At 31.6% G+C, this 13308-nt stretch overlaps 4 protein-coding genes across 4 annotated transcripts; 1 reads left to right on the forward strand and 3 right to left on the reverse strand.

Annotated features, from left to right (window-relative positions):
* Nucleotides 1–1524: 1524 nt before the first annotated feature.
* On the reverse strand, nucleotides 1525–1980 carry EIN_087840 (hypothetical protein; the record flags this gene model as incomplete). The annotated part of the gene is made up of 2 exons (XM_004184750.1): nucleotides 1525–1815; nucleotides 1912–1980. 2 exons carry the CDS (start codon nucleotides 1978–1980, stop codon nucleotides 1525–1527), a joined length of 360 nt encoding a protein of 119 aa, XP_004184798.1.
* Nucleotides 1981–3942: 1962 nt separating this feature from the next.
* EIN_087850 (protein serine/threonine kinase, putative) lies at nucleotides 3943–9363 on the forward strand (the record flags this gene model as incomplete). The annotated part of the gene is made up of 1 exon (XM_004184751.1): nucleotides 3943–9363. One exon carries the CDS (start codon nucleotides 3943–3945, stop codon nucleotides 9361–9363), a length of 5421 nt encoding a protein of 1806 aa, XP_004184799.1.
* A 42-nt stretch (nucleotides 9364–9405) lies between these two features.
* Nucleotides 9406–10524, reverse strand: EIN_087860 (actin, putative; the record flags this gene model as incomplete). Its single annotated transcript, XM_004184752.1, has 1 exon — nucleotides 9406–10524. The coding sequence occupies one exon, from the start codon at nucleotides 10522–10524 to the stop codon at nucleotides 9406–9408; it is 1119 nt and encodes a 372-aa protein (XP_004184800.1).
* Nucleotides 10525–12043: 1519 nt separating this feature from the next.
* Nucleotides 12044–12568, reverse strand: EIN_087870 (hypothetical protein; the record flags this gene model as incomplete). Its single annotated transcript, XM_004184753.1, has 1 exon — nucleotides 12044–12568. The coding sequence occupies one exon, from the start codon at nucleotides 12566–12568 to the stop codon at nucleotides 12044–12046; it is 525 nt and encodes a 174-aa protein (XP_004184801.1).
* Nucleotides 12569–13308: the final 740 nt, after the last annotated feature.

Consider the following 13308-nt stretch of genomic DNA (forward strand, 5'->3'; position numbering starts at 1 on the left):
CAAGATAACGTTTTTGTGATGTCGTTGATGTGACTTCGGAAGTGAAGTACTTTGTAATGACGATGTCGTTGTTCTTTTCGGTCACACCTTCTTGAAAAGAACAGGACAGTGCCTCAAAAAAGATCCCGTTGCTGTTCACGTCGCAGCACACTGAAAGAACTGCCGTGATACAGAAGAGCACCAACATAGTGTTTTTTTTGTTTTCTTAATTTCTTTGGAATTTTTTGGGATGTAAAAAGTATTTCACAACAATCGATTTTTTGTCCATATATTTTATTGTAGTTTTTGAGTTTAATATCTTAAAGCATTCCACTTTAATTTGATAATATTTTGTTCTTTATTGTATTACATGATTGATTTATTGATTTGAAAATGGCAAAATGATGTTTTATTCACCGAACAATACAACTTAGTATTTTATTCATTTGAGACTAAAAAACAAAATAATTGGATACCTTTTGAGAGGAGTTGTCTGCTGTATAGCGGGAAGTATGTTTTATTTCGCTTATTGGTTTATTAAGGGATTCATAAAAAATAATCGAAGTGTCGACCCCGGAGTGCAAAACTTCGGGGAAACAGATTTTTTTATTTTTTCTGATACTATTAAAAATAGAAAGTGTATTGAATTGTGGGGTTTTTATTTTTTTTTTCTTTTTAATGGGTTTTTAGTTGCTTGTACTATAATTTGTTATAATTTTTTTTATTTAAATTAGATATAAATTATTGTAATGCATATTTGAGAAGGACAATTAATATAATATTGTCACTTTATTATATTTTTATTATTTTACTTCTTCCTATTTGGTTTGAATAAATAAAAATAATTGCGATTTTGAGAAGTTGTACTTCGATTGTAAATTAGATGGTTATCTAATAACAAATAATAATCCAATTTACCAATAATTGATAATTAAAAATGATTATTTTTTTAAACGCTGATTTTCTATTAAAAGAATGTTAACTTCCACACTTATTATCAAAAACAATATAAAATGATTGGAATTTTTTATTATGATTAAAAAGTATTCAATGTATTGTAATTTATATCATAAAATATGGTATAAATAATTTTTCAAAATTAAAAAATGAAAGTGGAATAACAAAATTATTAAACTTCATTATTTTCATCATTTTTAAAATAAAGTATAATTTTAATAATATTATATAATAAGTAAACTATATTTTTTTTACAATACCAAAAAAACGTATCATAACATGTAATTAAAACAATTAAAATAATTTATTATTATTTTTTTTAAAAAAATATAAATTGTTTATAAAAATTATAATACACATTATTAATGAAATCTCCATAATTTAAAATTTAAAAATTTAACTAAATTTAACAATATCACTAATAAATTAATTAAAGCAATGAAGTCAACATAGCGATTCTGAATCTATATAATGATGGTTTACATGCATGGACTGAGCTTTCTTTTTATAAAAATCATTTACCATAGTATTAACCAATTTATAACATAACCATCAAAAAACAAAATTATAAGAAAACAATAAATATAATTAAACTTCCACAAGTTGTAAATAACCTCGTTGTGTTGGTATTTCGATATTAAGCACTTTGACAAGAACTGAACTTATTGACACGGTCACTACAGCCAAGAATGACAATCCAAGAACAAGAAAAGAACACACAATTGAAGAGACGATGGAGTGGTATTCATTTTCTTCTGAGTCAATAGTGCAAGTATTACACAACTCAAACATTTGAGTTGAAGGCACAAACTGTTGTTCACACTGACACATCAAGTACTTATTGTGTTGGTCGACAGTTGTATCGATACAGCACTCGTTCTATTTGTTAAACTTTATTATTATAATACATATACCATATATTATATATTATAATATATATACTATATTATTATCTATTTTATTTACTCAACAAACTGTCTTCTCAAATTGTCGCTTCTCCTGTTCTGAATTAAACGTAAAAGTCCCATAAATTGGGCAAAGCATTAAAATGAAAAAAATTGCTCCCAATATGAAGAATACAACGACGGCAATATTGATAACATAGATCACTTTGTTGTTAATAAATTTCTCTTTTAAAAGGTGGAGAGCCCCAATGAAGAGTGAGACCGCAAAACACCCGCCAATAACAGCAAGAGCCAATCCAAAGTACACTTCGCCAAATAATTTATTTCGCGATGGTGACACTACTGTCGATAGATATTTCGTTAAATAACAGCCAAACCCGACTCCTCCAAAGAAACAGATCTTTTTGTCATATTACAGAAGACGATATAAGTCGATTCTATTATTTAATAATAAAATATTAACAAACGGCTATGAGCATACCAAGAACAACATAGAACACACTGGCGACTAAACGAAAGACGTTGAACCGTGAAATCATCGGTGTATGTTTGAAGAGCGATTTGGAGTTTTGTTTTGAATTAATGTGTTGTCTTTCCTAAAAGTTATGTTGGAATGTCGAAAACTAGCATTTTACTATAGTATTCTAGTTAATAATAAGAACATTTACTAGAGAAAAGTACAAAAATGATATTAAAATAGAACATATAGGTATAATAATTTATAATATATTTTACCTGAGGTTTAAGGAAAGTTTGTCCAATTATAAGTAACTATTTTGTAACTAGAAGTTTGTTTCTGTAGAAACTATTTTTACATAATGTCTTTTTGTAATTTAGTTATTAGTATGTAGTTTGTTCATTCATTAAATTATAATAAAACTGAAAATATTAAAAAAATAATAAAATGGAAAGGAGTAATTTATTTACTTTGATAATCAAAGTTTTTTATAATAAACAACTGAATGAATTCTATTGTTTATGAAATTTAAAATTGTATACTTTGATGTGACTACACTTTATAAATCGTATTATGACATAAATGAATTCGTTTTGTCAAACTATTGCAAATCGTTTTGGTTACTAAAATTGATTTATTTTGGATTCGGAGATATAACTTTCTCAAATAGGAACTTATGGACTTTGTGAATCTGGTTGTTGTAATAAAAAGATCATGAGTTTAAAAAATAATAAAAAAATGGATAAAAAACTTATTTTTCATTTTTAATAATTGTTATTAACTTTTGCATAAATAATAAACCGGTTTTTCTTTTTTTAAAACTGCTTATTTTTCCACTTTTAATAGTATAAATTTATAAATTATAATTAAATGATAAACTGTATATTTGAATATATTATTTTCCACTGAATAGTACGATTATAATTAATAACTGATATCTCTGGTAAATTACCAGTAAAGTCAATATTATTAGAATTATAGTGTGTGTTATGTTGTTGGAATTATATTTTTATTATTAAAATATTAATAAAAACCAGTTAAAGTAATGGAAGTTTTTTTTATTCGAAAAATAATTATAGAAAACTTGAAAGAATAAACTTTATTATGATTATTGAATAATAATGTTTATAATTAAATAATTTGTCTCTTAAAATTATTTGGTCAATAAAAATGGCTTTTATTTGTGTGTAAAAACGGGCATTTGGTCAAAATTTCGTGAATTTGTGTAATTATTGTTTATTTTTGTTTCCCGAAATATTAAATATCATGTTATCCAAGATAACTAATGAAGACCAACTTATTTTATATATTATAAAAAGTTTACCCATTCAATCTAATTTTTTCACAAAATAGATTGATTTCTATTAATCAAGTTACTGTAACTTGGTTTGGTTATGTTTTAACTATAAAAGTGAATAATTTGATTCTAGAGTTATTTAATATTCTAGTAACAAATCTATATTTTTTATATATTTTTTTTAAATACCAAAAACTAACTAATTTGTTCGTTAAAAAAACAAAATTATCATGATAAATTACAATAAAATAACTATAATAAAATTCATGTAATTTTTTTTATTGTACCCATTTTTAATAAAAAAAAATATCAAAATCACAATCACTCAATCAATCAGTCCAGTGGTAATGGATGATATCTCAATCTTGACTCATTCATTCCCTTTTCTTCTCTTACTCACTTGTCTGGCTACTTCGCAAAGTTGTTGGCACCTTAACAATTCTTCTTTGCTCTACACTTCAAGCGGAAATTGTGGCAATGAGAAACTCTGTGGGATCAACGTCCGTCGAGACAATGATTTAACCTTCGACCTCACAACATGTTTCGATGGTGTTCTGACAATCGACCCACAAAACTTAACAGCGGACATCCTTTATTTGTACTTTGCGCAAGTCACCGCAGTGAATCAAGTCAACTTTTTTCATTATGCTAATCAGAGTCTTTTAATGAAATTCAACAACGTGGACTATTTAATGCGCGCTAACATTTATAGAACAACAGAGATGTTTAAAGAGTCGGAAACCATTGCAGTGTCACAAACACCAATTCACGTGTTTCTAACACACAACTTCTTCACGGACATTTCTTACGTCTCGTTAATACGACCGTACATATTAATAGACTGCGACGACGAATTTGTGAGAGAAGACGGAGATGAGAAGACAATCATATTTAGAGATACTTATTATTATCTTCCTAACTGTTCGTATGCGTTCAGTTCATACTTGAGGTTTTGGGATATCTCGGTGTATGCACTTAGAGATATCTTTGTGTTGTGCTCCGTTGGTGAATATCGACGGTTTGCATTGTGTCGAAATATCGACAAGGAGGATTTAATCAATTTTAAAGACTGCTCGTGCTCGATCAAGTCGAACTATTCGACTGCAGTTGTCGAACATTTGAACTTCAATTTTCCCGATTGCTTCTTCCAGAGCGAGCACTTCAACTTAACAATTTTCGACTATCAACAACTTGTGGTTTTTAAAGGAAACGATGCGACCCATTGGAGGAGTTTTAATATCAAAAAGCGCACGGAAACGTTACAAATCGAAACGAACAGTGAAATCGTGTTGAGTGAAAATGTGACTCTTCCAACAACTCAAGTCGTCTTTATTGGCAATTTTTTGTTTTCTAATTTGACAATCGAAAAGACAGAAAGTGGGCGTTCACATCATTTGGGCAATTTCAGTGCGAGTACAATAACATTAATTGGATTTGACGACAACGACATTCTGTTTTTTGGCAGTTCGAAGGATCCAAGTGTCTCGTACGATGGAATTAAAGTTGCTTGTGAATTTCTCGAGGAGTCGCGATTTGTGTTAGAAACTTCTTCGATAGGATGTGAGTGTATTTTCAATGGAGTATACAGTTACGAGGACTGTGAGAAGGTGGGGGAGGTAGAGAGTCACCACACATTAATTTTGGAAGAGAATGTCGTGTACAATCGAATTGCCAATTTCAGAGAAATCATCTTCAAGAATGGAGCAACACTCAATGAAAATGTTGAATGTAAAGTGTGTAAAATTAAAGGGAAAGTTGTTATAAAATCCAATTTTCTTTGTGATGAAATGGAAGTTGCGGCTAACAGTGAAGTGACAATACATGGATCTTTGACAACGAAAATTGTCACTGTGAGTGGAGACGCAAATTTCATATTTTTTACTTACAACATTTTGAATATCGAGAAGCTTATTTTGAACGCAAATTTGAGAGTTTCTGGAAATTCAATGAAAATCGGGGAGCTTCAAAATATGAAGGCAAATACATTGCAAAACAACTTAGAAATCTTCGCATTGAAAATTGTGTTGAACGAGGTGTTGTCACTAAGCACGAAGAACGACATTTATATTGGATTGAGTGAAGGAGAACACAATATCAATTTGAATGCCAATTCTGCGACTTTATGTAACGAAATTGTCAAATTAGGAGATGTTGCTGTGACACGAGGAATATATGTAGATAACGTGAGTCAGCTTTCTATTGTGTCAATATCCAAAATACCAAGCGAGTTCTTATTACTATCACAACCAACAGAAAATCCGCTTATAATTACACAAGTACCAACGTTGAATGGTGTCAATGGAGTTTATTTAACAATTAATAAATACCGCAAATTGGTATTCTCAGAGAGTGAACATGTCGATTATGTTTACAACAACCAAATTGTTTCTATTGGGAAACCCACACAATACTTCGATTTTCCTTTTCGTGAAGAAAAGACGTGTAAACCCATCATGCAAAACGAGCAAATGATGTATATCGATGAAGACGGAAATGTTGATTATTCGTGTTGGCCGTCAGTCAAAAACACGCACACCATTTTAGAAATAAATACGACAATGAACTACATGATGTCAAGTGAAGAGAATTACAACCAAATCAACGTCAAAGAAACTTTTAAGTTGGTTTCATCGAACAAAGAATTGTCGCTCGTATTTTACAACGACAAAAGTGTTACTGTCGAGGGAGATGGAAACATAATTCAAACTACTCAAAGTGGCGTTTCTGAGAATTCGTTAAATGAAATTTACATTGTTGGTAGCGCAATTTTGATGTCAGACAAGTCACTTGGGATGGACTTTGAAAACAACACTATTGTTATTTCAAAAAGTGGTAAATGTGCTATCATGTTGTTTAGCTCAACTCAACAAACATGTGTTAAGTGTCGTTTTACAAGCACTGAATCTTCCATTTGCCAAATCGTTCAGCACAATGACATTAATTGTATACACGCTGGAAGTTCTGGTGGGTGTGAACTATGTAACGACGGGTTTTATTATGATGTAACAACGCAAATATGTCTTTCATGTGTGCCTCATTGCAAAAATTGCAATGATGCAAAAACATGTGTTGTTTGTGATGACACTTACGAGGTACAAAATGGAACATGTGTCTTAAATGAAAACTGTTTACTCTTCTCAAATCAAAAGTGTTTGAAATGTCCCTCTAAGTCATCGGTCAATCCACAAAGAACACGGTGTAATGAAAGTTGTGGTTCTGGGTGTTTGTCGTGTTATGGGAATGAGTGTCAAATTTGTTCAACGAGTGAAAAGTACATTAAAAGTTCTTTAGGTTGTTCGCTTGTCTCATCTTCCGCGTTTTTATCCAATTTGATTGTTGAGAGTTGTGAGCCTGGATATTATACTACATATCAAACAACGTGTGAGAAGTGTCCAGAACACTGTTTGTCGTGTTATTTCGATTTTTTGTTAAACGACATTTCTTGTACGTATTGTGAATCTAATTATATTTTATCACAAAGAATTTGTGTGTTATTAAACACAACTTATTGTACATCGTCTCGTCTTTCTAAGTGTGTTTCTTGCTCTTCCAAGTATTATTTGAATGCACAAACTGGCATTTGTGTCTCATGTGGCACTCATTGTAATTCATGTGATAACCTTGGGAATTGTATTTCATGTGAGTTGAACTCTTATTTGACTGTTTCGACGTATTTAGGAGGAAAGGATTACTGTGATACACAGCCAGTCACTGGTTGTGCGAAATACACAAATGGGAAATGTACCCGGTGTAATCCACGATTCTATTTGGACACTTACAAATGCTATGAATGTTCCACAAATTGTGTGAACTGTATTAAACCCGAAGACGGGCAACTTTTTGGCACGTGTTATACTTGTGAAAACGGCTTCTTACTTGAAAACAATCGATGCAAATCTTCAGTTAACGAGTCCCCCCACTGCGCATTAGCTTTAATGAACGATATAAGTCATTGTGTTGTCTGTGAAACAGACCACTTTCTCTTGAATGGGTCATGTCTTTCGTGTTCCAGTTTTTGTTCGAAGTGTTTGAGTGATTTGGAGTGTTTAAAATGCTTCACCAATTATTTTGTCAATGAGACGTATTCATGTGAGAAGACAACACACTTAAAAGGATGTGCCGTTATTGGTAATTATGGGTGTGAAATGTGTGACGATGGATATTCCCTCATTAACAACACGCGGTGTGTTCCATGCGTGTCCATTGCTGAACATTGTGCGGTGTGTGATAAATATTCGTATCGGTGTAAAAAGTGTCAGACCAGTTTCTATCTCTCAGAAAGTAAATGTGTGAACTACTCGAATGTCGCTTTCTGTGTTGAAACAAATGGCGAATTTTGTACTAAATGTTCTTTTTGGCATAAAGTGAGTTCTGAACAGCTCAATCAATGCGAGAATAGTCCAGTGTGGTGGGTCATTTTATTTATAGTTATCACAGACATCATATTTATCACATCCGTCTCATTACTTGCTGCATTTGTTCTTAACAAATCGATTCAAAAAGTCGTTCAAATGACTCGGAATATGACTGTTCCCGAAAACATGGTGATTTTCGATGCTACAAAAACAAACGAGAAATGGAACTTCTTTAAACGCAGTTCGGTGGGGGTGAACACCCTACTCTTGACGTTTGGAAGTGACAACAAACCCATTCCAGTCAATGAATTTTCAAAGCAAAGCATTTCATTTGGCAATTTGAAAGGCCGCCACACAGTGATCATCTCGATCGTGTCAGAGATGATCACCACAAAGAAGTACGAAATCCTTTCTACGCCCAACAAAGTTGTTTTAAAGCGACGAGAAGGGTGCAAAGTCGAAATATCAATTAAGCCACTTTGCTCGACACATATTCAAGACAAACTGCAAATTGTCGTTGACGACGCGTTTAACGGGAAACGAACAATTGAAACAGTGAGCATGGAAATCGTGACGGAAGTAACAACAAGTCTCGACTATTCAGAAGTCAAAGAAGAGAGTTATTTGGGTGCTGGTGGGTTTGGGATTGTATATAAAGGGACATTTTTGTGCAATACCGTTGCAATCAAAAGGATGAAAGAGCACACAATGTTGCTTGACAAAATCGACGAATTTGAGAAGGAAGTTGCGATGTTGGACAAATTCAGGAACGCGTATATAGTGCACTTCTATGGTGCTGTTTTTGTCCCGACAAAAATTTGCATTGTCACCGAATACGCCGATTTTGGGAGTCTCCACTCGGTCATGGAGAACAGGAAGAAGTCGCCTATAACAAACAAAATGAAGACAAAGATCTGTTTAGACGCTTCAAAAGGGATTTTGTATTTACACATTAATGGGATCTTACATCGAGACATAAAGCCAGATAACATCCTCATTTTCTCGTTAGAAGAGAACGTCACTGCAAACGGCAAACTGACGGACTTTGGATCGAGTCGAAATATCAACAGTTTGATGGAAAATATGACATTCACTAAAGGCGTTGGTACTCCTATTTATATGGCCCCCGAAGTACTTCTTGGGTTCAAATACAAAACACCTGCTGATGTGTATTCGTTTGGAGTGAGTATGTACGAGTGTTTCATATGGCAAAGACCATTTTTAGATAAAGGATTTAAGTATCCATGGAACATAATAAAATATGTTACCAGTGGTGAACGTCTTCCACGAACGGAAACTATAGACATTGCGACGTACGATTTGATCAATGACTTGTGGAAGCAAAGTGCTTTAGAACGATCCGAGATGAAAGAAGTTGTCGAGAGACTTGAGAAGATGTTTCTAACGATGTAATTCACTGTTTTTACTGTTACTATAATGTCAAAGCAAAATCAATTAAATGTCACTTGACCAATACAAAGCAACGTTTGGCCCATTCTCTTCATATCGCTGTTTATCAACGAAGAGATTGAACGTGGAAAGGCGGGAATAGACTTTTGCTCCTGCGCAAATGTCGTTATATGGTCGTTCACTTTTAGACACATGAACGTGCGCGGTGACGTTCTCATGAGAAGAAATCATTGTTTGCAGTTTTTGAGTCAATCCGTGCATATTGGCATTTCCTCCACACAACATTATATTGTTGTATAACTTCGGTCTGTCTTCCTCTTTGTTTTTCATGATAAGGGCAATCACTTCGTCTGAAACACCTTTCCCTTCTTTGGAGGCGATTTTGGGGTCAAATAGAATTTCTGGCGCTTGAAGTCTCTCATCGCCAAATGCAATTTTACTGTTGTCGGGGAGAACAAACTCAACTTGAATGTGTTTTTGGTACTTCCCTTCTTTCTCTTCAAAGCCACAGATATCTCGTTTAATGTCGTGGGCTATTTTCAACGCAGTAAAATCGGACAAATCGGGTACTTTATCTTTGTTCACGTTCACTATAAACTTAGTAATGTCTTGAGCACCTATATCAAGCTTCTTTACATAGTCCTTGTTTCCTTTTTGGTCACAGAACGTCGCAATTTCCGTACATGAATCGCCAGAGTCAATCACAGTAACATTGGGACTTTGAGACAAAAAGATTGGCATATAAATCGACTTATCAAAAGCCACAGCATTGATCTTTTCTTGTTCAAACAACAGTTCTGAAACAAATTTTCTCTGAGAAAGTGGAACACCTAAATGTTCGGGGAAAAAGAAGTTATTCATCTCTGGGCAAATACACATCTCATGACAACATATATGATTGATCAGTTCAGAAATATCATCTTTGTTTGCAAAAATTCCACTTTTTAGAGGGACTGTTATATCTAGAATCGAACTTTTTGAAAGTGCAACGTCACCAAACCAAATTCCACGATTGGTTTGCAAATCAAGAGCACAGAGAACATTTCTATTGGGGTTCATACGGCCTATAACTGTCGGCATTGAAAAAAGTTCATTGTGATAATCAGTGAAGACGGAAGAGTATGCCCCAAAGTCAATAATAATTGTTGATGGTCCTACAGTCATTATGTTTTAAAAGTAATATTTGATAATTATTAAATGTTTAATCCAAAAATAATTATTAATTAAATGTTTAACCAAATTGATTTGGCAAACCAATAAATACAATAAAAATAATTATAATATATAGTTATAGTTTTCGATATTGTAAACAATGTTGTGAGGAATTTACTTGTTTTTTCATTAAATCAAATCATTTAAAACATTCATGATCTTATTAATACATTTAACTTAAATTTATAATAAAAATAATAATAAAACATAATGTTATTTTTTAAAAATTTTTTATGTTGGGAATTAAAAAAAAATATAAAAATTTCATTTTAATATTAATTAGTAATAAATAATAAAATTATAACAAAAGGAATAATACAAATTACCATGATAAAAAAATATTCACATTTTATTACCAACTTTTTTAATAATAGTTACTATATACAGATAGTAGAAAATTTGGGTGTCAAGAATAAATTGGGTGTCAGATTGATTTTGAGTTATTTAATGGTTTTTCATATTTTTTTTTGGCAGGGGGAAATAAAAAAAAAAGAAACCCATTATTTTACATTAACTAATCCCTAATTTATTTGACACCCAATTTATTCCTGACACCCTATTTTTCTACTATCTGTAAAAGATTATATATTTTGTATAGTATTATTTAATTATATATAAATAATATTAATATATAATATATAAAGTCTGTTTTCTATTTAACGATATTGGGTTTTTACTATGAATGATAATAACAGTATTATAATTTATAATAAAAATAAAGTGGTTTTTCTAAAAAATGGTTTGTATTTTATTTTTTTGTTCTTTTTTTAAAAATATGTGTTAAAAATAACAAAAAACAAAATGGCTAAACAACTGAAAAAATTATAAAGCCGAAACGAAGAATAGGTTGGCGTTGAAATGTGAATACAAAGAAATAAACTATGTCAACCGGGTTATTCGAAATGAATAAAATGTCATGTTAGATGGAGCAGACACGTCAAATTATCATTTGGGTCAAATTGAAAACGACAACAAGTGATTTGGAAAAAAGTCAATGCCCAGGATTTGTTTACCATTAGTTTTAATTAATGACAATTTTATTAATAGTTAATGGTTTTTAATTAGCGATATTGGGTATAGTAAATAATGGTTTAATATTTTCGGTCTAGTTCTCTTCTTTGTTATATTTTTAAAATATCGCTAAATAGAAAACAGACTTTAGTTTGAATTGATATTAAAAAATGAATGTTGGATAATTGTAAATTAATTGTACTGAACAACAAATGTACTAATTATTCAATTTATTAGTTTAATTTGAATGCATACACAAACAATGTATAGTATGTTACATAAACTAATACTAAATTAACAAATTATAATATTTATTTAGTATTTTAAAAAATATATATTATGGGACTTTATAAAAGTAATATATAATTGAATAATTTTTTTTATTATTAATTATAACAAAAAATTTTTATCCATATTATATTTATTATATAACTCTTTCTTAATTTACACAATCAATTAATTACAAATATTGAGAGATATTAGCCAAATAACATCCATTAAAAGGGCAATATGGTTCAAGATATATATTTGGTGCGATTAGATGACAATATATAATAGATGTTGACCCGTACCTTAATAGTCTTCCATTTTGTAGTAAGGTGAAGCCACTTGGTATGTGTTCGATGGTCATTTCCTCTTCTGAAAACGCGAAGTCGAAGTCGAAAGTGTTGAACCCAGGCCAGAAAGAAAAGTTTTGTGGAAAGGAGATGTGACTTTTGATACTGAAAATTGCAACATCACGTGGTGCTCTGTTCATGACCTGAAATATTGTAGAAGAAGAAAAAGAAATGTTGTCGGCTTGAATAGAAAAGACACCGTCTACTATCATCCATCCAGAGAACTCTAAAGTACCCGTTTTGATACCAAACAATTGAAGACTATCATGGAGAGTCACTACACTCCCAGATAAAATTTGTGTTAATTTAGAAACATTGAAGGAGGCTCCACTAGTAATATCTATATTACAGAACCGTCCAAGTAACATGGATTCACAAAATAACGAAGAATTTCCTTTGAGTGTGATTTGACTATACTTTGCAGTAAACTCGTTGGCGCAAGTGAGGTTGGAAGAACCAGACAATGTCAAAGATCCCGTGTTGTGAATGTTTACTTTATTAACTTCGGCTGTTGCGTCGTCTGCAAGGAAGCAACTACTGCTAGTGATCAAATTAAGATTATTATGAACTTTGAGTCTTGACGAATTTTGAAGAGTGATTTGCGAAAAAATGAGATCAATTCCCAATGCCTCAACATTTGCTGTATTTAGAATATTTAATATTCCATTTCCAGTTAATATAATGCCACCTTCTGAATTAAAATAAGAGTTTCCTGATACACTCAAACCACTTTTCTGGTTCAAAATTACTAACTTTTTTACTATAAAATTTGTCGAGTCTGAAAGTTCAAAATTTGAATTGAAAACAGCCATTGAGAGAAAGACCAAAATGTGTGAAGTGTTGTGAGTAGAAATAGACGTCGTGTTAAACAGCACTTGTGTACTAAACGTTGTGTTTGAGTTGTTTTGAAAACTAAAAACAGAACTATATGAAAACAATTTGTCAACAAGACACTCTTCAGTCAAAACGACACTTTCGTTAATAACCTGAGACGTTTTGGGACACGAAGAAAGTGTTCTTGTCAACAGAACGATAAAGAGTAAAGTTGGCATTGTGATTAAAGATTTGTTGGTAATCAATTTTGTTGATTTACGATAACAAAACCCCA

This window comes from Entamoeba invadens (genome assembly GCF_000330505.1).
Source record: "Entamoeba invadens IP1 unplaced genomic scaffold scaff_1105074725643, whole genome shotgun sequence".
NCBI classification, from domain to species: domain Eukaryota; phylum Evosea; order Mastigamoebida; family Endamoebidae; genus Entamoeba; species Entamoeba invadens.